The following is a 27,187-nucleotide window of genomic DNA, read 5'->3' on the forward strand; positions in this document are numbered from 1 at the left end:
AAGAGGGCATAAGAAAAAGCACACAACCACTTTCCAAAGAGCTGGTGTTAAACATACTAGCCGTTTTTAATATGAGAATATAGGAAACATGGTTAGTAAGTTTGTGGATTGCACCAAAGTTGGTGGTATAGTGGACAGTAAAGGTGGTTATCTAATCGTACAATGAGATTTTGATCAGCTGGGTAAGTGGGCTGAGGAGTGACAGATGAAGTTTAATTTAGATAAATACAAGATGCTGCATTTTGGTAAGCCAATGCCAGTGCAGGACTTTCACAGTAATGGTAAGGCCCTGGAGCGTGGACAGATAACTGTGGTTGCAGGTATATAGTTCCATGAAAGTGGCACTGCAGATAAACAGATAAACAGGGTGGTGAACATGACATTTGGCATGCTTGCCTTCATGGGTCAGAGCACTGAGCCTAGGAGTTGGGACGTCATGGTGCAGCTGTTCAAGACATTGGGTAGGCTACTTTTAGAACATTATATACAATTCTGGTCACCCTGTTATGGGAAGGATGTTGTTCTACTGGAAAAAATTTACCAGGATGTTGCCAGGACTGGAGGATTTCAGTTATAAGCAGAGGCTGGGTAGACTGGGCTTTTTTTCTCCCTGGAGTGTCAAAGGCTAAATGGGTGACCTTCTGGAGGCTTATTAAATCATGAGGGGCAGAGATAAGATAATTTTTCCTTGGTAGGAGTCCAAAACTAGACTGCCTAAGTTTAAGGTGAGAGAGGAAAGATTTACAAGGGACCGGAGGAATAATTTTTTCACCCAGAGGGTAATGTGTTTGGTCCATATCCCTCTAAACCTTTCTTATTCATAGCGCGTTTTGAGAAGATTTGTAATTCAGGTAGAGGTTCTGGATAGGCTCACTGAGCTGCAAAGTTCATTTCCCGACGTTTCGTCACCCTAATTGGTAACATCTTCAGTGGGCCTCCGGGCGAAGCACTGTTGGTAATTCCTGCTTTCCATTTATATGTTTGGGTTTCTTTGGGTTGGTGATGTCATTTCCTGTGGTAACGTCATTTCCTGTTATTTCTTTCAAAGGGTAGTAGATGGAGTCTGACTCAATGTGTTTGTTGATAGAGTTCCAGAAATGACTGTCAGACTACTCAGACCACTTGACCTCATGGTAGCCCACAAACCCACCAACACACTAAAACAGCAGCTAATGAACTTGAAAGACCCTATACAGACAACAAGCAAAACTAATATTATTTACAAAATACCGTGAAAGGACTGTAACAAACGCTACATTGGACAAGCAGGCAGAAAACTAGCCACCAGGATAAATGAACATCAACTAGCCACAAAAAGACATGACCCTCGCTTACTAGTATCCTTTTATACAGAGGAAAAAGGACTCCACTTCGACTGGGACAACACATCCATTCTAGGACAAGCCAAACAGAGACATGTACAAGAATTCCTCGAAGCATGGCATTTCAACCAGAACTTATTATTTTTATTATTTTCAGAAATAATTCTACCCATGAGCTCCTTGGTGAAAAAATGTGTTGGCAGTATTGTTGTATTGTATGGTTTCATCACATCTCTGCAAAACCCACCTTTGCCCATGTGTTTGAACTGCATGGCTACGTTGTCAAATGAAAGTATAAGGTCAAGCAAATTGAAAAACAAACAAACATTCAGATATATGGCATCCAGATAAGAAGGATAAACCCTTAGATTTCTTCAAAAACCTTCAAGATAATTTTGAAAGAAGGCCAATGCTGAAACAAATACTTACTTAAACATCATAGAAATTAGAGAGGGTTTTGTTGCATCATACAATATTAGTAAACTGATTGCTAAAACTGGAAATGCTCACTACGTTGATGAGTCACTTATCCTGCCTTCAGTGTCCATAATAATATCTGATGTCAAGAATTTGAGTGTCAAAGAAACAATTTAGGCTATTCCTTTGAGTAATGCTACTGTTGCCAAAAGAATCAACGAGATAGCATGGGACATTGAAGAGGGATTGGTCAGTTCATTACAATCCAAGAAATTATCCTTACAACTAGACAAACCAACTTTGCAAAATAACGACGGTCTTTTCATGGCTTGAGAGAGATTCTGGAACAGAAACAAATTAATTGAAGAGATATTGTTTGCCAGGAGGATTAAAATGGATACTAAGGAACTGTCTATTTTTGAAGAACCCAAAAGTTACTTAAGCGAGAACAATATTCCAATGAAGAATATAGCTACTTGTGCAACTGATGGTGCTGCTTCTATCACTGGTTGATACAGAGGATTCATTGCCCATCTGAAAAGAGCTATCTATACCTTTTGTCTTTACTAATCATTGTGTCATTCACAGGGAGCATCTAGTAGCTAAAAATTTAGGAGGATGCTTCAACCTTTCGCTTTCAGTTGTCATAAAGGCCGTACACTTCATCAAATCCCATGCCCTTCAGGATCATCTTTTCCAGTAGCTGTGTGAAGAAAATGAAGAACACTTCCAGACACTGCTGCTGCATATCGAGGTGAGGTGGCTTTCCAAGAGAAGATGTCTTCAACGTTTTGTTACATTCTGGAACACCATCGTTCCCTTTATGTCTGATAAAGAGTATGGAGAAAGACTTGCTGATGTTAAGGCGGACATATTTTATTTGGCAGATATCTTTCAGAAATGTAATTTGTTAAACAAGACCTTACAGGGCAAAAACAGTAACCTCATAGATTGTAAGGAAGCCATTGTTTCTTTCCTTAAGAAACTCAAAGTCTACTGGCACAACATGGGGCGTCAAGAATTTTTACAATTTCCAAACCTGAAGACTTCTCAGAGGCACTGAAGGATGATGAACTAACCATTTATGTGAAATATGCAAGAAAGATTTAATGACTTGTTAAACCTCGGTATCCCTGATGGATTTTGAATCCATTTGAAGCACAACCCACCTAAGGCAGAAATTCAAGAGAGGTTGATTGATTTTCAGAGTGATACAAGTGCACATTGTCAGTTCCTGATGAAGGGCTTTTGCTTTGGTTGAGAGTGGATTCTGCCAGGTAGTTTCCTTGACATTCCTGATGAAGGGCTTTTGCCAGAAACGCCGATTTTCCTGCTCCTCGGATGCTGCCAGACCAGCACCACTCTAATCTTGACATCGTCAGTTCAGTAAGTTATAAAAAGATTTTTGGATCAAGAGTGATTTGCCGAATAAATTTACAACACTGTGGGGAAAAAGCCCAAATTTATTTTTATTGCCTTTCCCTCGACATATTTGATTGAGAGCAGATTATGCCAGGTGGTTTCCTTGACAAAATCCAGGAAAAGAATTGATATTACAACAAAAGTGACCTCCGACTGTCATTGTCTAATTTGGAGCCTGATATCATGAAGCTTACAGAAAAGCACCAAGGTCAAAAATCACACTAAGCCTAATAGATGTTCAATTTCAAATAGTCTTTTTTTAAGTTTTGTCCAGCATGTGGAAGGTTCAAGTTTTCTAGGTGTTCAATCGCAAATGATTTTCTGTCCACCTGTTTGAGTTGTATCCCTGTTTAAAAGGGTGGCCCTGGCACCTGAGAAGAGCTCCTGGGGGCTGTGGCCAAAAAAGTGAATAAATCAGTGATTCTTAAATCCTACAGCACAGAAACAGACCCTTCGGCTCAACCAGTCCATGCTGACCATAATCCCAAACTGAACTAGTCCCACCAGCCTGCTCCTGACCCATATTTCTCCAAACCCACCCTATTCATATACTAGTACAAATGTCTTTTAAATGTTCCATTTGTACCCACATTCACCACTTCCTCAGGAAGTTAATTCCACTTGCAAACTACTTTCTGTGACAAACTTACCCCTCATTTTTTAAAAATCTCTTTCTTGTTACATTAAAAGTGTACCCCTTAGCCTTGAACCTCTCCCATTCTAGGCTAAAGTCAACCACTATTAACTCTATCTATTGCCCTCATTATTTTATAAACTTCTATAAGTTCTCATTTCAACCTCCTACGCTCCAGTGAAAAAAGTCTCAGCCTTTCACTATAACTCAAGCCTTCCATATCCGGCAACATCTTCATAAACTTTTCTGAACCCTCTCCAGCTTAATAATACCCTTCCTATAACTGGTTGACCAGAACTGGACACAGTATTCACCAACATGACTTCCCAACTCCTATACTAAAATGACCAAACAATGAAGGTAAGCATGCCAAATGCCTTTTTAACCACCTTATCTGTGTGAGACATACACTTCAATGAATTATGTATCTGAACCCATCAGTGCCTCTCTTCCACAACACTACTGAAGGCCCTACCATTAATTATATAAGTCCCACCACTTGTTTGTTGTATCAAAATGCAATTCATCACATTTATCCAGTTTGAACTCCATCTGTCATTTTTCAGCCCATTAACCCATTTGACTAGGATCCCTGTGCAATCTTATAAAACCTCCTCCGCTATCTACTATGCCAAGAATTTTGGTATTGTCCACAAACTTACTAACGATGCCTTCTATATTCTCATCCAAAACATTTATATAAATGACAAATAAAAGAGGACCAAGAACCAATCCCTATGGAACACCGCTGGTAAGAGACCTTCAGTCCGAAAAACAACCCTCCATCACCATTCTGTGGCTCCTGCCATTAAGCCAATTATATATCCTGAATCCCATGTGACTTAACCTAACTAATTGGTCTGCCATGTGGAATCTTTACTGAAGTCCAAATAAACGACATCTACTGCTCTACCCTTAATCTTTTTGGTAACTTCCTCAAAAAACATATACAAGTTTGTGAGACCTGATTTGCCTCCAGTCATCAGGCACCTCCCCCTTTATAGATTATGCAAATATTTCAGCAAGAGATCTCACAGTTTCCTCCCTTACCTCCCACAACATTCTGGGATACATTAGATCAGGTCCCAGAGATTTAATTGTCACTATATTCTCTAAGATATCCCAAATTTCCTCTTCTGTAATGTGAACTGTTTTAAAACATCAAAATGTATTCTTGTGTTATCTAGCCTCCCGGTTTTTTCTCCACAGTAAAAAATTATGCAAAATATTAATTTAATATCTCTCCCATCTCCTGGGGGTTCAACACAAGAATGATCTACTCAATCTTTAAAGGGCCCTACCCTCTCTGTAGTGACCCTCTTGCTCTTAATGTATTGTAGAATCTCTTTGGATTATCCTTAACCTTATCTGCCAATGGTATCTCATATCCCCTCTTTGCCTTCCTGATTTCTTTCTTAAGAACATCCCGACACACTTTATATTGATTAAGAGATTCAATTAATCTATTCATGTACTTATCTAAATGTCTTTTAGATATTCTATCTACCCATATCCACCACTACCTCTGGCAGTTTATTCCATACACAAACCACTCTCTGTCAAAACATAAATCCCCTCAGGTCTTTATAAATTCTATCTCCTCTAACTTTACAAGTATGCCCCTTTTCTCTTGAAATCCTCCACCCTAGGGAAAAGACACTTGTCTTTCACCTTATTTATACACCTCATGATTTTATAAACCTCTATAAAGCTCTCAAATAATGATAACTAATAACAAGAAGGACAAGAGCAGCAGATCTACAGGAACGTCATCACCTGCACGTTCCCCTACAAACTACTTACCATTCTGACTCGGAAGTATGGTGCTTTTCCTTAAGTAATGCTGAGTCTAAATAGTAACTCCTTCCATAATGGCATTGTGGGTCTACCTAAACAAAACGGATCGCAGTAGTTTGAGAAGACAGCTCACCAGCATCTTAAGTTCAACAAGGCATGGGAAATAAATGCTTGCTCACCACTGCTGACATCCTGTGAATGAATTTTAAAAGATTAAATTTTGTGATCTGGTTCCAATGACTAGGCATGTATTCTTTCAAGACTAAAGGATGATCTAATTTGTGTTTTAAGATAATTAAAAGGATTTGCTGGATGGAGTCCAAAAGTAGGGGACTTAACCTTGAAAATAGAGTTAAGCCATTCAGAGTTGATGTTATAAAATGATTTTCTTCCCCACAAAGGGGCATGGGAATCTAGACTTGACTGTGATGTTGTTGAGTCTGTGTCAACTGAAAATTTGAAAAGAGAATAACAGAGACAAGGTTATTCGGAGTTGCAGAGACAAGTCAGGTGGATGGAAGTTAATAGATCAGCAAACTTAAGTGTCAGAGCAGGTTCAAACAGCTGATTGACCCACTGCTGTTCCCATGCTCTTTTCAGATGGTTTTGAAGAACCTATGACACCATTTGAAAAAATGTTTTTTCAGGCTTCCTGGCATTACTTAGCCTTCAATGATTAAGACAGATAAAAATTTTCTTGGTGATTATTTCGGTGCTATTTGTAGGACTTTATGTCTTTCCTTACAGTAATAACATTATTGGTTCCAGCAGACAAATCATAATGTGCAATTAGTTATAAAGCTTTTTCTGAAATCCTGAGGTAGTGATAAGGGTAATAGCATTGCAATTTTTTCTTTTTATGGTAACAGATCCTTTTTTGGGGGGACCTATAGTTAATCCATCAACTCACTATGAAATACAATTATAATCAAAAAGGAAAAGCACCTTATTATGAAGGTGTGGATATACTGAACCTTTAAGAGAGTTAAAAGCTAGCAGAACTACCTCACAGCACCAAGTGTTCTGAAGAAGTTAACAATGTAACACTTGGTCAAATGCTAGATTAGCTGGGTTGCTTAGAAACAACAAAACAGATTTGAATTAGGAGTATCAGTTTTAATTATACCTTCAAAACAAAACCAAACTCCAATCAAGTTTGAATTTAGTATATTGGCAATCTTAAAAGCCAATGACACAATCCGAGGCTTTGGGGATATAAGACTGGGAAAAACTGAACAGCTGGAAGGAGAACTACCAAGCCACCAGCTTCTGCAGGCTGCCCAGAGAATAGCTCTCTTAGAGGTGCCTTTATCGATCTGTGACCTGTGAAGCATAATCCCTTAGAAGACGAAAAGACGACACAGGAGGATCCAAATAGAAGATTTGACAGCTGATTGGTTTTGAAAACTTGAATTTTTGGTAAATCTTAATCGGGCACGTTTATTGGACTAGTTTTGTAGAAGTGAAGGTAAAAGATAGGTTAGAGGAAGGAGTTGTAAATAGTTGTTAGTTAATTATTCGCTGTTCTACCTGAAGAAATAAAGTGGTTACTTTTTACTTTAAATAGTTCTTGGCCTCTTGAATTTTCACAGATTACTGCACAGGATAAATCTTTTGTGTGTTGCTGGTTTAAATTAAGCAGGAGGGTTTACCCTGTGTCGTAACAACCTTCATACCACTAAATTAACTTTCAAGCTTGGGCTTTGTTCTGATAAGGCTGGCAGCATTGGTTGTCATTATTCCAATGAAATTGAACAGCTTTTGGATTTCAGATATTTGTGGAAAAATATGAAAACAGGTAATTGGGCTGGCCTCTCATTCTGCCAAAAGGTACCTTAAAACACCAATAACCATTACAATCATGATTGGATGAAAGATTCTCCTGGAGTTTCACTGTATACATTCTTGAAGAGATTATCTTGCTGAATGAGGAATACTCTTGTAAAGAATGTACTGATTTCAAATTATTGCTAAGTTAGGGTGAAAAGCTGAGGATTGTCATTTTTATTATGATAAACTGGTATTTTTATTTGTTTCTTTTAGCTTCTGTTAATTTTGTGGTAAGCATAAATTCTACAAGAGAGACGGTTTAATAGGTTACGGACCAGCATTCTGGCAGGCAGGTTTTCTACTGCAACACCGCTATATTTAAACTAAGTAGCGGGGGGGGGGGAGACAAGCTGGATGTATAAAAAGGAAATTGAAGGGAAAGTTAGAACAAGAGAAGTCAAGAAAGACAACTGTATCAATGAGGCAGAAAATTCGGAAAGGGATCATGCTGTAAGGTTGAGTGAAATAGGGGTTGATGGGAAGGGTGAGAGCAGTAACAAATTAAAAATACTGTATATGAACGCACGAAGCATTAGACATAAGATGGATGAGCTTGAGGCTCTTTTGGAAATTGGCAGATATGATATTGTGGGGATAACTGAGACGTGGCTTCAAGTGGACAGGGTCTGGGAAATGAATATTCTAGGCTACACGTGCTATCGTAAGGACAGACTGACGGGCAGAGGGGGTGGGGTGGCCTTGTTGGTAAGGGAGGATATTCAGTCCCTTGCGCGGGGGACCTAGAGTCAGGGGATGTAGAGTCAGTGTAGATAGAGCAGCGAAATACTAAGGGTAAAAAGACCCTCTTGGGAGTCATCTACAGGCCCCCAAACAGTAGTATGGATGTCGGATGCAAGTTGAATCAGGAGATGAAATTGGCCTGTGGTAAAGATGTTACTACAGTTGTTATGGGGGATTTTAACAGGTAGACTGGGAGAACCAGGATGGTATTGGACCTCAAGAAAGAGACTATGTGGAGTGCCTCAGAGATGGATTCTTAGAGCAGCTGGTGCTGGAGCCGACCAGGGAGAAGGCAATTCTGGATCTAGTATTGTATAACGAACCAGAATTGTTCAGAGACCTCAAAGTGAAGGAGCCATTGGGAAGTAGTGACCATAATACATTAAGCTTCAATCTGCAATTTGAGAGGGAGAGGGTACAGTCGGAAGTGACAGTACTTCTGTTGAATAAAGGGAACTATGGAGCTATGAGGGAGGAGCTGGCCAAAGTTCAATGGTGCAATATCTTAGCAGGGATGACTGTGGAGGAACAATGGCGGATATTTCTGTGTATAATGCAGAAGTTGCAGGATCAGTTCATTCCTAAAAGGAAGAAAGATCCCAGGAGGAGACATGGACGGCCGTGGCTGACGAGGGAAGTTAAGAAACAGATAAAGTTAAAAGAGAAAAAGTATAACATAGCAAAGATAAGCGGGAAAACAGAGGACTGGGAAGCTTTTAAAGAACAACAGAGGATTACTAAGAAGGAAATACGCAGAGGAAAAATGAGGTACGAAGGTAAACTGGCCAATAATATATAGGAGGATAGTAAAAGCTTTTTTAAGTATGTGCAAGGCAAAAAATTGGTTAGGACTAAAATTGGGCCCTTGAAGACAGAAATAGGGGAATATATTACGGGGAACAAAGAAATGGCAGAAGAATTAAATGGGTACTTCAGATCTGTTTTCACTGAGGAAGACACAAGCAATCTCCCTGAGGTAACAGTGGCTGAAGGACCTGAACTTAAGGGAATCTATATTTGCCAGGATTTGGTGTTGGAGAGAGTGTTAGGTCTGAAGGTTGATAAGTCTCCGGGGCCTGACGGTCTACATCCCAGGGTACTGAAGGAGGTGGCTCGGGAAATCATGGATGCGTTGGTGATTATTTTACAGAGTTCGATAGATTCGGGGTCGGTTCCTGAGGATTGGAGGGTGGCTAATGTTATACCACTTTTTAAGAAAGGTGGGAGAGAGAAAGCAGGAAATTATAAACCAGTTAGTCTGACCTCAGTGGTGGGAAAGATGCTGGAGTCTATTATAAAGGATGAAATTACGGCACATCTGGATAGGAGTAACAGGATAGGACAGAGTCAGCATGGATTTATGAAAGGGAAATCATGCTTGACTAATCTTCTTGAATTTTTTGAGGATGTAACTCTGAAGATGGATGAGGGAGATCCTGTAGATGTAGTGTACCTGGACTTTCAGAAAGCTTTTGATAAAGTCCCACACAGGAGGTTAGTGAGTAAACTTAGGACGCATGGTATTGGGGGCAAAGTACTAGATTGGATTGAAAATTGGTTGGCTGATAGGAAACAAAGGGTAGTGATAAACGGCTCCATTTCGGAATGGCAGGCAGTGACCAGTGGGGTACCGCAGGGATCCATGCTGGGACAGCAGCTTTTTACAATATATGTTAATGATATAGAAGATGGTATCAGCAATAACATTAGCAAATTTGCTGATGATACAAAGCTGGGTGGCAGGGTGAAATGTGATGAGGATTTTAGGAGATTACAGGGTGACCTGGACAAGTTAGGTGAGTGGGCAGATGCATTGCAGATGCAGTTTAATGTGGATAAATGTATGGTTATTCACTTTGGTGGCAAGAACAGGAAGGCAGATTACTACCTCAATGAATTAATTTAGGTAAAGGGGCAGTACAGAGAGATCTGGGTGTTCTTGTTCACCAGTCAATGAAGGAAAGCATGCAGGTACAGAAGGTAGTGAAGAAGGCTAATAGCATGCTGGCCTTCATAACAAGAGAAATTGAGTACAGAAGCAAAGAGGTGCTTCTGCAGCTGTACAGGGTCCTGGTGAGACCACACCTGGAGTACTGTGTGCAGTTCTGGTCCCCAAATTTGAGGAAAGACATTCTGGCTATTGAGGGAGTGTAGCGTAGGTTCACGAAGTCAATTCCTGGAATGGAGGGATTACCTTACACTGAAAGACTGAAGCAACTGGGCTTGTATACCCTTGAGTTTAGAAGATGGAGAGGGGATATGATTGAGACATATAAGATTATGAAAGGATTGGACACTCTGGCAGCAGGAAACATGTTTCCGCTGATGGGTGAGTGCTGAACCAGAGGACACAGCTTAAAAATACGGGGTAGACCATTTAGGACAGAGATGAGGAGAAACTTCTTCACCCAGAGAGTGGTGGCTGTGTGGAATGCTCTGCCCCAGAGGGCAGTGGAGGCCCAGTCTCTGGATTCATTTAAGAAAGAGTTGGATAGAGCTCTCAAAGATAGTGGAATCAAGGGTTATGGAGGTAAGGCAGGAAGCGGATACTGATTAGGAATGATCAGCCATGATCATATTGAATGGCGGTGCAAGATCGAAGGGCTGAATGGCCTACTCCTGCACCTATTGTCTGTTGTCTATTAATTCGATCATGTCTCCGATAATTGTTTAAATTGTCTGTATTGCTGTGCGTGCATCCTTAAAGCACTTCCTATGATCACCGAAATGTTAAGGTGCAGGCTGCAGTCAGATTTAATCTACGATTGGACAGGAAAACCTACAAGATAACGACAGAGATACCTGCCAGCATCTCCCTTCGAAATCAGCATGTGAGCATATGCACATTTCAGCTGATCACAAAATCCGCCCAGATTGAGCATTGCTCAGTAAGATTTAGAGTGCCATCTTGTGACTAGATTATATTTAGTATTAACTGTTTATTAATGCACAAACAGCACGAAACAGAGCACTACAAATTTAGGAGAGGGCTAGTAATAAATCGTTTGGTCTCTGCTGAGCCTCAGCTAAATATCTGGGCATATGTGTGAGAAATGCACAGACCTGTCTATAACAATGATAATTTCTGATCTGTGTATGTAAATGTTGACAAATGTATGGCATGACCAAATGTACAGACCATCAAATTATTTTATGAATAAAGTATATTTTTGAAATAAAAAAATTCAAATGAATGTAGAAATACTAAAATTCTCAAAGAGTTTATCAGTTATGTCTTTTCTGGGAAAAGCTTCCCTGGCATTTGATTGTTTGCAGACCATTTTATTTAACTTCTGGTTGTTGAATTCTTAATTAACTATTCTCACTATAAATCGTAGCAGATAGCTTTTTTTTAAATAGGGACACAATTCAAGCGATACATTCCGTATTTACTGTGAATTCCACTCAAGATAAACGAACACAGAAACACCACCTCAGCTTGCATCCCTGATTTTCAATCCTCTCCTTTCCCCGTCCTCCCCTGACGCTACGTCCGTGCGCTCGGTTCCGACTCGGATTTTTTTTTTTAAAAAAATCAACCACACACACAAAAACAATTCTTACATTATCGACGCCATCTTCCACCGGCCTCCAACGCAGGAATGGAGTCCCGGCAGAGCCATCGCGCCAACCGAAACAAATAATCCCGGGCACACTGTCCCGTCAATCGCGGCGTACGGGATTAAAACAAAAAAAAAGTCTGAAGTGATAATAATAGGGGAAGCGAATTTGCTGCAGGACTGAGTTTACTTGGTGTTTCTGTTCATGTAATGTGACTTTGAGGAAGTAAATAATAAAAAGCGAGTGGTGAGAGGGAGATGGGAGGAAGCCGGCGGCGCTGTTGACACTGTTTGTGCTCGGCCGGAGGAGTGGAACGGGTGACCGTTAAAACCGTTAAGCGGCCCGGGCTCGCGCTTGCTGCCCGTCGCCATGGGTAACCAGCTGGCCGGCATCGCCCCGTCCCAGATCCTCTCGGTCGACAGCTACTTCTCCGACATCCACGAGTTCGAGTATGACAAGAGCCTGGGCAGCACCCGCTTCTTCAAGGTGGCGCGGGCCAAGCACCGCGAGGGCCTGGCGGTGGTCAAGGTGTTCGCCGTGCAGGACCCCTCGCTGCCGCTCACTGCCTACAAGCAGGAGCTGGAGGAGCTGCGGCAGCGGCTGCTGGGCGCCGCCAACTGCGTGGCCTTCCAGCGGGCCAGCTTCAGCGAGCGGGCCGCGCTGCTCTTCCGACAGTACGTCCGCGACAACCTCTACGACCGTATCAGCACCCGGCCTTTCCTGGGCCACACCGAGAAGCGCTGGGTGGCCTTCCAGCTGCTCACCGCGCTGGAGCAGGCCCACCGGGCCGGCGTCCGCCACGGCGACATCAAGACCGAGAATGTCATGGTCACCAGCTGGAACTGGGTGCTGCTGACCGACTTCGCCAGCTTCAAACCCACCTACCTGCCCGAGGATAACCCGGCCGACTTCAACTACTTCTTCGACACTTCCAGGAGGAGGACTTGCTACATCGCTCCCGAGCGCTTCGTGGACGGGACAATGTTCAGCACCGAGCTGGAGGCGGCCAGGGATTCGACCACTCCGCTGGTGGACCTGACTCACAACAACCAGAGGACCAGGGGAGAACTGAAACCAGCCATGGACATCTTCTCCGCAGGTAACTGAACGAAGCCCGGGTTGCTTCTGTGGCGAGTGATCAATGGCAATGAATGAATTTGCGAGCGCTGCTTCAGGAGTACAATGTGGGGGAAGTTGTGCTTTTCTTAACTGCACCCTCTTGAGTTTCCTAAAGTGAGGGGTGACCCTTCACTATGGGATATTAAGTTTAAAAATCACACAACACCAGGTTATAGTCCAACAGGTTTAATTGGAAGCACACTAGCTTTCGGAGCGACGCTCCTTCATCAGGTGATTGTGGAGGGCTTGATCGTAACACAGAATTTATTGCAAAAATTTGCAGTGTGATGTAACTGAAATTATACATTGAAAAATTGATTGTATTTTAACAAATGAAAGGCTTAACAGACAGTAATAGTTTCACTTCTTTCATGTGTAAATCACAAAACCCTTTTTTTAAAAGTTGCATTCTCGCGTTAGCTGTTAACAATGGTGATAGCTAGACAATATGTTGAAGGTGTTAGCCCCCTGTGTTCTGTCTATGCCATGATGTTTAGATTGATTCTAATCTAAAAAGTGAGATAAGAGTTTTAAATAAATTCATGCAGTTTTTGAGCAAAGTGCAATGTAACTCTGCAAGTACAAATTCACCACACAAAATATGTGTGCATGTGGGTCTTTGTCTATGTGTGTGTGTCTGTCTGTCTTGGGTGGGGGTTGTGAGTGTGAGAAAGAGTGTGTGTGTGTGTGTGTATGTAGTGAGTGCAGAGTGTCTTAAGTCTGTGAGGGGGTGCATGTGGGAGTGTGTGTCTATATGGGTGTGTGGGGTGTCTGTGTGCACATCTGTGTGTATCTGTATCCCTGTTATGTGTGTGTGTGTGTGTGTGTAGTACAATGGTGATCACCTATAATGTGACATGAACCCAAGGTCCCTGTTGAGGCCCTCCCTATGAGTACCGAACTTAGCTATCAGCCTCTGATCGGCCACTTTCCTCTGCTGCCTGTCCCGAAGTCCACCTTGGAGGATGGTCACCCGAAGGTCCGAGGCTGAATGTCCTGGACTACTGAAGTCTTCCCCAACTGGGAGGGAACCCTCCTGTCTGTTGATTGTTGTGCGGTGCTCATTCATCCATTGTCGTAGCCTTTGCTCGGTTTTCCAATGTGCCATGCCTACGGGCATCCTTGCCTGCAACGTATAAAATAGACAACGTTGGCTGAGTCACATGAGTACCTGCCATGTACAAGGTAGCAGGTGTTCCCACGCGTAACTATAACCTGGTGTTGTGTGATTTATAACTTTGTACACCCCAGTCCAACACCGGCATCTCCAAATCATGACTACTATGGGATACTGGCATACTCTGTACGTACCAGGGTCAAATCCACACTCCCTGACCAGGCTCGGGCAAAACTCTTGCTGTCAAATAAGTCACGCTGTTTCCCGTTTGCAGTTTGCTGTGCATTTTAAAAGGAGATAAAGCAGGTAAGAATGCTGTTGAAATTGTAACCGAAAAGCTTAGGGATTTTTTTTTTAAAAGGAGATGCGACCTTTTGAACTTTACCTTTTTGTCAGAAATAGAACGTGGTGATATAAAAATCAGATTAGAGCTAAAAATCCAATAATGGCCAGGATGATTGGAAAGAAATTGAGTTTAGTAACTTTCAAGCTGGGAAATTGGACTATTAATCCAGATATTCGGTAAGGTTCTGGGACCCAGGTTTGAGTCTTGCCAGGTAGGTGATGGAATTTGAATTCATTTAAAGAAAACTGGAATTGAGTTTAGTGATGACCATGAATTTATTGGGAGAAAAAGCTCATCTAGCTCGCTAATGCACTTTAGGGAAGAAATTGCTACCCTTAACTGATCTGACCTACATGTGACTCCAGACCCACAACAATGTGGTTAAGCCTTAACTGCCTTCTTAGTAATTAGGGATGGCCAATAAATGCTGCCCTAGCCAGTAACTTCCACACTTTGTGAATGAATTCAAACAAAAATTGGGGTGAAACAAGGCTGTATCATTTCCGTCAATAGTCTTCCCCATATTCCTTCCTACTCCACCCTGTATTAATGAAGCCTTTATTTGGAATGGAGCCCTTGACAGCGCAAGTGAAAAACTGTTCCACTTGTGTCACCTCCAGTCCAAAGCCAAGACCACTCCAGTCTCTGTTATTCTGACGATGATTGCATGTTTATGCTCTCAGGACAAGCTCCAAACCATTGTCATTGAATTCACAGAAGGATGTGACTGAACATCCATTAAGAAAAGTCCTCTGCTACCTTGCTCCTAATGTACAGCATTTTTCCCTATCAAGTTCCACAGTGAACTATTGGACAAAGTGGATTTATTCACCAACTCGGCCGCCTCCTTTCAGCAAGGTCAGACATTTGATAAAATTCAACATTGCCTCCAGCGTGCCAGTGCAGTCTTTAGTCATCCGAGGAATAGAGTGTTTGATGACAAAGACCTCAACTGGCATCAAGCTCATGGTTTACAGGGCAATAGTGCTACTTGCCCTTCTCTAGGCTTCGGAGACATGGATAATGGACAAACATCTTGCATCCCAAGGGAAGTGTTAGCGCAATGCCTCAGCAAAATCCTTTTAAATCCAGTGACAAGATAGGCACTCTAATATCAGAGTCTTCAGTGAAATCAAATCTCCTGCATCAAGGCACTGGTTACTGTCAATGGCTGCATTGATAGCCTGATAGAAAAAAAATTTCCAGAAATGAAATCTCTACTCTGAGCCTCTTTATTATTTATGAGAAGATGTTTCAAGGACATCCACAAAGTGTCCCTGTTTTTTTTAAAAAAAAGCAACAGCCCAGTGACACGTGGGAATCTCTTGACCTTGACTGCTCAACCTGGAGTAGCAGCATTTGTGAAGGTGACAACTGTCTCGAGCATCTCTAACAACTCCAGGTGGAGGCCAAGTGCAAACAGCAGAAGAGCATGTGTAAACCTGAGCATCTCACCCATCCTTCTCTTCAAACACTACTTGCCACACCTGTGGCCTAGAAGGATTGGATTACTTATACTCCAGGATATGGGTCCTGATTTGACTAAGTAAGTCATTCTCTGTCTCAAGGTTTGGAGGTGCCAGTGTTGGAGTGGGGTGGACAAAGTTAAAAAAAGTCACATAACATCAAGTTATAGTCCAACAGGTTTATTCAGAAACACTAGCTTTCGGAGTGTGGCTCCTTCATCAGTCACAACCATGTGATGAAGGAGCAGTGCTCCGAAAGCTAGTGCTTCCAAATAAACATGTTGGACTATAACCTGCTGTTGTGATATCTAACTTTGTCTTAAGGGACTGTCTCAGAACTCTAGCTTTCATGATCTCCATTCTCTTGGTAATTCAAGCAAAATGATCACTTTCTTATGTTTATTTGCTAGTGTACAAATAACATGTCCCATACAACTTTTAAATAGGACAGGGTTACCAAAACTATATTACCTGATGACACATCCAGTAGCACATATTTTTCAATACAGTATTGCTCCCAGAATTCATAGAGTCATAGAGATGTACAGCACGGAAACAGACCCTTTGGTCCAACTTGTCCATGCCGACCAGATATCCTAACCCAATCTAGTCCCACCCACCAGCACCCAGCCCGTATCCCTCCAAACCCTTCCTATTCATATAACCATCCAGATGCCTTTTAACTGTTGCAATTGCACTAGCCTCCATCACTTCCTGTGGCAGCTAATTCCATGCAACCATCATACCCTGCATGAAAAGTTGCCCCTTAGACCCTTTTATATCTTTCCCTTCTCACCCTAAACCTAATTCATCCTAGATGAGTACTGAATAGAGTACAATTTGTTATGTTAACAGCTGCTATGTTATTTTGTTGTACCTAAGTCAAGAACATTAAGATCTTGAACAAAAACTGTGGTATAAAAACTGTAGTAATGCAACATTAATGATGTTAATGTAATCACTTTGAAGATCTGAGTTATTGTCGGAGGCTGAGGTTTACAAAATTGAGGAGCATGGATAGGATAAATAGGCAAAGTCTTTTCCCTGGGGTCGGGGAGTCCAGAACTAGAGGGCATAGGTTTAGGATGAGAGGGGAAAGATATAAAAGAGACCTAAGGGGCAACTTTTTCACATAGAGGGTAGTATGTGTATGGAATGAGCTGCCAGAGGATGTGGTGGAGGCTGGTACAATTGCAACATTTAAGAGGCATTTGGATGGGTATATGAATAGGAAGGGTTTGGAGGGATATGGGCCGGGTGCTGGCAGGTGGGACTAGATTGGGTTGGGATATCTGGTCGGCGTGGACGGTTTGGACCGAAGGGTCTGTTTCCATGCTGTACATCTCTATGACTCTAAGATGAACCTGATAATTTATGCTGTAATTGTATATTTCCAGTTCAAATCTATATTGTAAAACACAATTATTTAATCATTTAGTTGTTGCATCTAAAATTTTCCATTGTGGTGCTTCTTGTCTGGCAGTTTCTAGTTGTTCAGTTTTTTTTCTCTTAATTTGGTCTACACTGCAGATATTTGAACTGTTGTATTTTTTTGAGTGTAAAATCTTGTGGCAAAGCAAAAGCGCTTTTCTGAACTGCTGAAATGCGTTCAGTTCAAATATTTACAAGCTAGTTTAATAGTATACATTGTCAAAAATCTTGCTATTTGTAGGGTTCTGTATCCTACAGTATTTACAAAGTTATTTCTTTGCTTCAGTTTTCAGTAAGTACCCTACATAAATGATCATTTTCAGGTTCAGGCACTCACTTGGAGTTTCTGCTAAAGTCAAAATAACTTTTTGATTAAAAAAAATCAAACTCGAAATCGCCTATTCCAGATTGAAGGTTGTTTTGGCAAGTTCCAACTTCGATTAAAGTTGTTAGATTTGTGGTTGTTTCTCTACTTATGGTAAATTGAAAAAGTCAAAAGTTTGTAGTCAGGCAAAGCAAATAATTAAGGAGACGAGTGGGATGTTGGCTTTTGTTGCAAGGGGGAATAGAGTATGAAAGTAATTTGCCTGGATGTTGCCTCTATTGGATAGTTTTTGTTATAAAAATGTTACGACGTGGAAGTCAAACCCCTGTTAAAGTAAGGTATGAGACGGCCAGGAAATCCGTCTCTGTTCGTCCCGGAGATCGTACTCTTTCAAGGTCTGGATTTAAAAAAAACACTTGAAGGCAGTTTAGTTTAATTTTAATTATCCTCTTCATTAATAGCATCACTGTTACAGCATAACACTGATACCTATGAGTCAAGCTAACTGGATTCTGTTAACACAGGTGAGTAGGAATTGCTCTTCTTTCAAGAGCCCTGGCCAGCTACTCCGTCATACTATCAAAACAGACTATTTTTATACACAGATGTACAAGGGCATTTTAGTCACAAACACAAAAGTTAACGAAAGCACTGCATGTTCTGAACTAGGCAGAGTTTTGTTCAGAGGTCAGAATTAAACATTGTTTATTAATTTCACAAAGGAACAGCCATGAATGTTATCTCTCTGTGTCTTGTTTATACAGATTTGCTGATGTTAAGGCAAATGTTCTTAATTATCTTATCCTCCTTGACATACTATTTTCTGGTGTGCAGCAGATGTGTTCTATAATTCAAAATTATATTTTAGTCTAAATGTTTAAGGACAACATTCTCACCCCTCTGGTAATTAAAATCAAACATCCAGAAAAGATGCCCGTAACGTCGAATTTCCTGTTCCTTGGATGCTGCCTGACCTGCTGTGCTTTTCCAGCAACACATTTTCAACCCAGAAAAGCTTGTCTTGTTTTACCTCGCCTCGTGATGTTAAAAGTGTGTGTGAGTGAAAGAAACTCTTAATTTTCACTATTTAAAGAAAAATAACTTTCTAACTCTGATAATGAACACTAAACAAAACTATTAACAAATCCAAACCCCCTTTTCTTAACTGATTACTATCTGACCCGAATGCTATACAAAAAGCTACTCCAACATAATTATTAAACGTTTCGTTAATTTAATTTCTCAAAGTCCATACAGATGGTCTTCTCCTCTCCCTTCAGCCTTCCTTCCTCTTCCTGACTCTTCTGCCTTCTGTCTGGGTCATCTTTCTTTTTTTTAAACTGCTTTTACAGGAAAAGGTACCTTTTGATTGATAATGCCTTCTGAAATTTCTTCGAGAGCAAGATGTTCGATGGGTAGTTAGCTCCCCAGCTCCCTGTGGTTGCTCAGACCTATTTTCAAAATGCCCCTTCTTTTTATACCCCCCAACATCATTCCCCTTCATTGGTCTGGTATAGTCAATATAATACATTCAAGCTCAATTGGGTTTTAGTGTCCTGGGCATAATTTAAATTAATTGGTTAAATTTGAATTGTTGTCAAAACAGCAACCAAAATTCAGGTATCCATTTACCAGCCATTTGCTATATGTATCTATTTTGGAACAGCCCATCTCTTAGCTGTTCTGGTCTGACAGCTGTATTTTAAATTTACTTTAAGATTCAGAAAACACTTTCTATCTTAAAGTGAGCATACCCTCTTTCGACTTTGTAACACCTTCCCTCTTGAGAAACAAACCACCATATGAAAAGATGGCTTTTTTTCTCTAATTCTGAGTACCATTACTCTGAAATACATATGTCTTTAGTCTAAGTCTTACATTAATTCTGCACACATATATAGCATTGAAATTGATACAGTCCAATCTTATCTACATCTTTTCTTCTAAATTACATCTCCAATTACACATTTTTATGTACAATTTGTGAATTGTCTGTTTAAAAGTAAAAAATTAAAAGATGACAGTCTCGTATTTTTGCCTTTAAATCTTGCTAAAAATGTGTGTGTGTTGTGGTCCATGTACATAATCGTCTCCGAAACATTGTTTGTCACATGAACGTTGACATGTTGTAAGGTCAGTACCAAACTCCATATCTCCTCTGATGATTTTTGTGGTGAATATTGAGTTTTAGCAAGTTTGAGAAGATTTTGAGTTTGTTTGAAAAGTAGCCAATTGACTGTTCAATTCCATCAGCAGCTGCCGGCATCAATACAGCTCCAATCCTAATATTGCTAACATCGATTGCAACTTTAAAGGGCTTTAAAAAATTTGATGTAGCTAAAACTGGTGCGGTGGTTAATATGGATTTTAAATTCTCAAATGCTTTCTGACATTGTTCTGTCCACCAAAATTTCACATTCTTCTTCAGTAAATGCATCAACGTTGCCACCACACTGTTGGAAGTTTGAAACAGATTTCCAGTAGAATCCACTCAATCACAAAAATCAAAGTGCCTCTTTCTTTCAGTATGGTCGTGGAAGTTCCTTGATGGCTTTGTCTTCGCGTCCCTTGGGGTCATCCTTCCATGTCTGAAGTTATGTCCCAAGAACATCACTCTGCCTTCGTAAATTCTGTTTTCTTTAAGTTTATTACCATAATCGTTCAAAGAGCTCTGTCAACTGTACCATGTGATCTTTCAACAAATGGCTAAAGATCGCTACATTGTCAAGATAAATGGTACAGTTTTTTTAATCCAGTCACAACTCTGTTCATGAGTCTTTTGAAATGTGGCTGGTGCGTTCTTCATTCCGAGTGGCATCATTTTGAATTAATATAGCCCATTTGGGGTTACAAATGCCAAAATATCTTTTGTTTTCTCTGATAAAGGTACCTGCCAATAACCACATAGTAAGTCCAACTCTGTAATGCAAGTAGCTTGTCCACCTTTCTCTATACAGTCCTCCAACCTTGGTATTGGATAGGAGCCCAATTGAGTTAAAGTATTGACCGTCCGATAGTCCATACAAAATCATTGAGACCTGTCAAGTTTGGGAACTAAAACGACCAGCGAACCCCAATCACTCTGACACGGTTTGGTTTGACGATGTCTTTGTTGAACTTCACATCCACTTCCTTCTGGACCTGTGCAACTTTGAGAGGATTAAGCCTGTGTGGGGGTGGGGGTTGTTCTTTTGGAACAGCATTCCCTAATTTCACCTCATGCGCAATAGTATTAGTCCTCCCCATTCTATTCCTACTTAGGTTCGCATACTGTTGCAACAAACCTTTCAACTCGATTTTTGAGCCAGAACTCACCAACCTCTGCCAATCTTCAAGGACTTCCTCAAAGTGAGTTTATATAATGTGGCACATCAAAATCCATGCCATCTGGATTTGATTCCTCACTCGGGGAGTGGAACAGTAACTAACACCTGTTTCTCCAGTTCCCTGTCTCTACTGTAGTAAGCTTTCAGCATATTCACATGGCGTACTCAATACGGTTTTTTTTTATGTTTGGCATCTTTACGCGATAGTTTACCTGACTCAACTTTTTCTCAATTTGATAGGGACCACTAAATCTGGCTTTGAAGGGATCTCCTACCACTGGTAACAACACAAATACATCATCCCTGGGAAAGCGTCTGAACTTTCAAGTTTTTATCTGCCTTCTGCTTCATTCTCGGCTTTGTCCTCTTTAGGAGCTGTTGAGCTAATTCACCTACCTGGTTTAAACTCTCCCTCCCCTCAGATACATAATCAAAGAGTGAGATCTCCGACTTTGGCCTTATCAATTTTCCCCTAATTAGTTTCAAATGCCCCCTCGTTTTATGTCCAAATATTAACTCCAAGGGAGTAAGTTGAGTAGATTTGTCTGGGGCATCTCTAAGGCAAACAATATGGATGGCATACTTTTATCCCAATCATTCAGGCTATCCTGATAGTACGCTTTTAACATGGTCTTCAGGGTTTGATGTCACATTTCCAAGGCTCCCTAGGATTCTGGATGTTATGCATTTTATTTCAAGTGCTGTATGCCTCAATTATCCATGATTTTCTTAATTGGTTTAGCAGTGAAATCAGACCCTTGGTCTGACTGAATCTCCCTGGGTAGCCCATACTGAGTAAAAAGAAAGCTATCAACTCTTCCTTCACCCTTTTTTTGCCTTAATACTCCATAATGGAATTGCCTTCAGAAATCTGGTAGCTATATCCATTATGGTTAGCAAAAATTTGTTCCCGGTTTTAGTTTCAGTCAATCATAACTGTGTGAAAGGTTCTCCAAATGCAGGAATTGGCAGCAAAGGTGCTGGTTTTATTACTGCCTGCTGCTTATCTGCCATGTGGCACGTAAGATATATGGCAAACTTCAACCACATCCTTATGCAGTCCAGGCCAATGAAAATGTTTTTGTACATTAACCTGAGACTTCTTCACACCTAGATGACCTCCTACTGGTAATTCATGTGCTAACCATAATACTTTGTCTGTATTCTACTGGCAACAGCATCTAGTGCATTTCTGCCCTTTTCTCCTCTGCACTAATGTGCTGTGGTCTCTATTTTCACCTAAGGATTCTGTCCTTAAGATAATCACCCTCAGTATTACATTCTGATTTCTTTCTGAGTATGCATTATAATATATATATTTTATTGTTTCCTCTTTCTGTTGTAAGTCCATTAGCTTTTAGGATTAAACATCTGTTCCTGACTCTTTACCTGTTCAAGTTTTTCCTGTACAATTACATCAAACTAAATATCAGCTAACTGAACCTCAACTCCTTTGTTTTTCTCTTAAGTTCCAGCAAAACGGAGAAATTAATGCTCGTGGTATCGTGTTACTATGCAGTCTGGATGTATAAAATTATGAAGAACATATTGCTAAAGCAATGTTTTAAATTGTGGTGGATCAAAGTGGATTTTAAAAGAACTAATGTATAAAAACTTGAGAAGAAAAGCCCCACTTCTCAAAGCTAGTGCAGTTTTCACCCAGTCACTGAACCTAAAACAGAACTTAGCTAATTTGTGTCAGCATAAATGGAAAGAATTGCAGAAGAGCATAAGACAGAGGTTATTGATATTAGTTTTTGTAGCTCATGAAAATATGCCATGAATCCATTAATGTATTTTGTATCTTTTCAATGCAGACTTTAGTTTATGCAGACAGACAGTAGTTGGAAACACTTTCTGCCATGTGGTATAGAGACAACTGTTGATTTATTTTAGCTCATTTAATTGTTAAGAAGGTTTCTTTGCAAGAGAAATTGCTGTGATTAAATGTCCCATCAGACTGAATAATTCAGTTACATATTTCAGTTGATAGTATAAGTTTCTTTCTAACTCACTTGCATAAAAGATCAAAGGTAGAGGATGCACATGTCAGAAAATTAGATATTGTGACTGTGTTTAATAATTAGAAAGACATTTTTAATTGTTTAGTATTTGATGGCCTTCATACAAGTATGCATATATTTATATGTCGTGCGCACCAATAACTAGAATTTTTTTTGCCTCGTATAGGGTGTGTTATTGCAGAGCTTTTCACAGAAGGGGTGCCTATGTTTGATTTATCCCAACTGCTGGCTTATAGAAATGGACATTTTTCCCATGAGCAAGTGTTGAACAAGATTGAAGACGTGAACATAAGAGGTCTGGTAAGCACAGAAAGTTCAGTGCTTAGTTTTGCCAAAATAGAATGAAATGCTGAAGTAAATATGCTTTTAAAGCTATTGTTTAATATGTTTTTCAAGTCAAGTTTTGAGGAGGGGTTTAAAACGATAAGATGATTACTTCATTCTAACTGTTCATCATGAATTACTTTTCTTACTAATTTTCAGGATGTGGGTGTTGCTGACAATTTATAACTCCTCTCTAGTTGCCCTGGCAACTTAATGGTTTGATTTTTTTTTCACCTCAAATGCTATTAAGAGTCAGCCTGAGTAAAAGTGAATGTTGTTTCTCTTCCCTTGTTAGAATCAGTAGGGCTTCTGGTCATTTTTCTGGTGCTTGCTGATAAATGACTAGATTTATCAAATCCACTTTTACAGCATACCAAACTGCGATTTGAACTTCTACTATCTTGTAGTACTATATTTCACTATTATAACTACTACTGTTAGGCTTACATGATCTAATTATATAAACCCTCAATTATTTTACACTTAAAAACGTTTGTACTTCCATTTCTCGTGTAAGATTTCAACTTTTTGCCATTTCATGACTTCAGTCCCAAAAGTCTTGACTGTTGTTGATTTATAGTTCCACTGACGGACCTCCTTGCAAAATGACCATTCCTTAAATAAGCATGGTTAGTGCATGTTAATGGGCTATTTGACTGTGGAGAGAGCACTTTTGCACCAGTGGTCTTTCTAAGAATGATCAAGAGCTAAGGACCATGCCCTGTTAACTTATTCCCCCCCCCCCCCCCCCCCCACCCCCGCCTCTCCAGTTCTTAGTACAAGGGGCTGAGATTGACTGCAGTGCCTGAAATCAAGTTAGTTGAGATTATTTATAGGTCTTCAGGTTTCTGTAACTTAGTGCAACAGTGGGAGTGCCTTTCCTCAGGCAATGTAGTATGTCATTTATAGTACATGGACAACTGATCAGATAGTCATTTGACCATTGCATCTAAGTGTCACCTTCAATTGTAAGGCTAAACAGTCACACGCTTTATCATTACATTTTGAATATTTAATAAAATATTTATGGACTACTGTGAAGCTATCAATTTTTAAGTTATTGATTTTTATTTTGTATTATTCCTGACATTTCTATAATTATAGTTTATTGATGGGTGATAGGTTTAAGCAATACCTAATTATTCCTAGACTTTTTATCTGATTTTTTTTTAAGATCAGATCATTGTTTTTCTTGTACTGCAGGTCAGTCAAATGATTCAACGTGACCCAGAATTGCGTTTAACAGCAGAAGAATATCTTAAACAGCAGAGAGGCAGAGCTTTCCCAGAACTCTTTTACACTTTTCTGCAGCCATACATGGCACAGTTTGCAAAAGAGACTTTCCAGTCTGCTGATGAACGTATCCTGGTAATACGGAAAGATCTAGAAAATATTCTGCAAAATATTTGTGGCGAAGACCAGACTGAGAAAAATGATGGGGAAACCAAAGATCATGGTTTGGTTATTTTGGTATCAGTTATCACTTCTTGCTTGCAGACACTGAAGTACTGTGATTCTAAACTAGCTGCTTTGGAACTAATCTTGCATTTGGCACCCCGACTAAGTGGTGAGATTCTGCTTGATCGTATAACACCTTATCTCTTGCATTTTGCAAATGACCTCATACCTAGGGTACGAGCTGAAGCAGTAAGAACCCTGACAAAAGTTTTGGCTCTTGTCAAAGAGGTACCACGTAATGATGTCAACATTTACCCTGAATACATTTTACCAGGTATTGCCCACTTAGCACAAGATGAAGCAACTCTTGTTAGATTGGCATATGCAGGTAAGAATTGTATTCTGAAAATTTTGACTGTATCCTAGTACAACAGCTTTATTTAAGTCCTCTATGCATTTAACATCAGTTCATATAAATGGCAGCACTTGTTTGTGTTCAAAATGCCTTCACTAAAGTAAAGAGGAAGTCCCCTTGAAAACCAGTAGCAATGTTTATGTCAGCATTCTGGAGTCACCTGGTTGACCTCACATATAGAAGTGTTTCATTTTAAACGGCTATCTATAACATCTTGTCTACCATAACAAAACTTGAGAAACACTAAATAACCCAATGTAACTGATATTGTGAAAATAAGTGTGACACATGAAAATAATTATAAGGAACTATTTCATATTGTTGAATGGAGTAACATGTTGCTGAAGCTTTTGTGTCCGCGCCCATCAGGGCAAAGGCATCCACACAAATTTTCAAATGAATATTATAAGTTAATAGGAGAAAAAGATGCTAATAGCCAAGCTAACCAATGTGTTGTCATAGAGAAATCACCAGAGAACTATAAACTTCCCATGCTCCAAGTTATTGAAAAAGGATGTGGATTGTGAACACATTCATTTCCTTTGCAAGAACAGGCCCCAGCATGTGGATCTATGTCACTTTCTGGCAAGTGAAAATGAGCCAACTAACAACCAGTTTGAAATAGTTATTTGCACACTCAGAATTATTAAGCAAGTGTTGCCTAATTAGGAAATACATTTACAGCCAAACAGGTTTTGCTTTGTTTTTTTTAAATGAGTTGAAAAGTGTGCCGCTGGGAAAGCGCAGCAAGCCAGGCAGCATCCGATGAACAGGAGAGTTGACGTTTCAGGTATAAGCCCTTCATCCATATTCCTGATCCTTGGATGTTGCCTGACCTGTACTTTTCCATTGCCACATTTTTCGACTCTGACTCTCCAGCATCTGCAGACCTCACTTTCTCCCAGTTTTGTAAGTATGAGCTGGTTGAGTTCTGTTTGCATTGAAGGAATGTGCTGTTGCCCTGATCAGCCAATTGCTGGAATATGCCTGTGCATCTGGTATTACACCAGTAATGAAATTGAAACATGTATTGCGCAACTGTATGGAAGCAGAATATCAGTGTTAGAGTTTTCCATCTTAAACGTGAATTTGAGCATGGTATGGCATGTATTGGGGTCCACATGGAAATACATCCTTGCAGCTGTGGTTTCAAAAGTAGGGAATGTAGCATCTATGTGTTGGCAATATACACCAAATAGGAAGTTGGTGGGCATTTAATCACAAATCAAAAAAAGTGTTACTGAGCTTTGGACCTAGATAGGATCCACTAACAAGATGCTGCAGTCAGTCCAAAGACCTGTTTGGCTGTCACACAATTGAGCAATATGATCGTTGAATTTCATTGCTGGTGTCATGCAGTGGTGATGGCATGATTGTTTTGGTTCTTCCTGACAAGCAAAGTACAACTGTATTCAATCAACTTGTGCTTGCGAAATGCAAAAATAAAATCTCTGGTGTAATTCTGCAATCCAGCTGAAGTTGCTGAATAATCCCAAACATGCAATAACTGCACTAAGAATCAACTAAGATAAACAGTCAAGCTCATAACATTGAGTTGTGTTCACCCGGAAGTGTTGTTTGTATATGCAGGGTTGAGTTCTCTTAAAACATAATTTCTTCAAGGCTTGTGGTTTTTTTTAACTTTCTGGAAGCTGGGGAGTCTATAAATCCCAGTTGTTTCCTCCATGGTAAGAGCTTGCCAACCATTTGACACTTTTTTTCTTCTGTAGTTTGAATTGTTGTGATTGATTGATTGATTGATTGATTGATTGATTGAAATTGAGCATTCCTGAAGGTGAGTTGAAAAGCTTTGGCAACACTTAATCTGTTTTCAATTTTTATACGAGCAGGCAACTTTTTTCCTCTAATTTAGAATTAGTTCACGAAAATATTTGCATTAAATATTGAGTAATGTGACTCCATGATTAAACAACAAAAAAGCAAAAAAAAGCCAGTCATGTTCTTGGAGTCAGAAGCACATGACAAGTAATCTTCGTGTATTATGTGCAGATAGTCTAAATAATTGTTTTTTAAAAAGCTGTATTGCAAAATATTGTGATGCTGTAAATCAACTGAAAACTTGGAAAATGCTGGAAATACTCAGATTAATCAGCATCTGTGGAGAGATGTAGAGTTACTGTTGCAGTTCAATAGTCTTTCTTCCAAATTTAA

At 40.1% G+C, this 27,187-nt stretch overlaps 2 protein-coding genes across 3 annotated transcripts in view; one reads left to right on the top strand and one right to left on the bottom strand.

The window, feature by feature from the left end:
- Positions 1-12,761, bottom strand: part of si:dkey-118j18.2 (uncharacterized) — a 67,813-nt gene extending 55,052 nt beyond the window's left edge. The window contains exon 1 of one of the 2 annotated variants that reach the window (XM_060850290.1): positions 12,610-12,761. The gene's annotated coding sequence lies outside the window, so the exon portion shown is untranslated. The remainder of the gene's footprint in view (positions 1-12,609) is intronic. The other variant, XM_060850288.1, reaches the window with a different exon arrangement.
- Positions 11,741-27,187, top strand: part of pik3r4 (phosphoinositide-3-kinase, regulatory subunit 4) — a 99,390-nt gene continuing 83,943 nt past the window's right edge. Inside the window, exons 1-3 of the mRNA XM_060850286.1 lie at positions 11,741-12,823; positions 23,045-23,178; positions 24,406-24,988. Coding sequence (XP_060706269.1) covers positions 12,094-12,823; positions 23,045-23,178; positions 24,406-24,988 — 1,447 coding nt within the window. The 5' untranslated portion in view covers positions 11,741-12,093. The remainder of the gene's footprint in view (positions 12,824-23,044; positions 23,179-24,405; positions 24,989-27,187) is intronic.

Source organism: Hemiscyllium ocellatum, chromosome 34 (assembly GCF_020745735.1).
Source record: "Hemiscyllium ocellatum isolate sHemOce1 chromosome 34, sHemOce1.pat.X.cur, whole genome shotgun sequence".
NCBI classification, from domain to species: Eukaryota; Metazoa; Chordata; class Chondrichthyes; order Orectolobiformes; family Hemiscylliidae; genus Hemiscyllium; species Hemiscyllium ocellatum.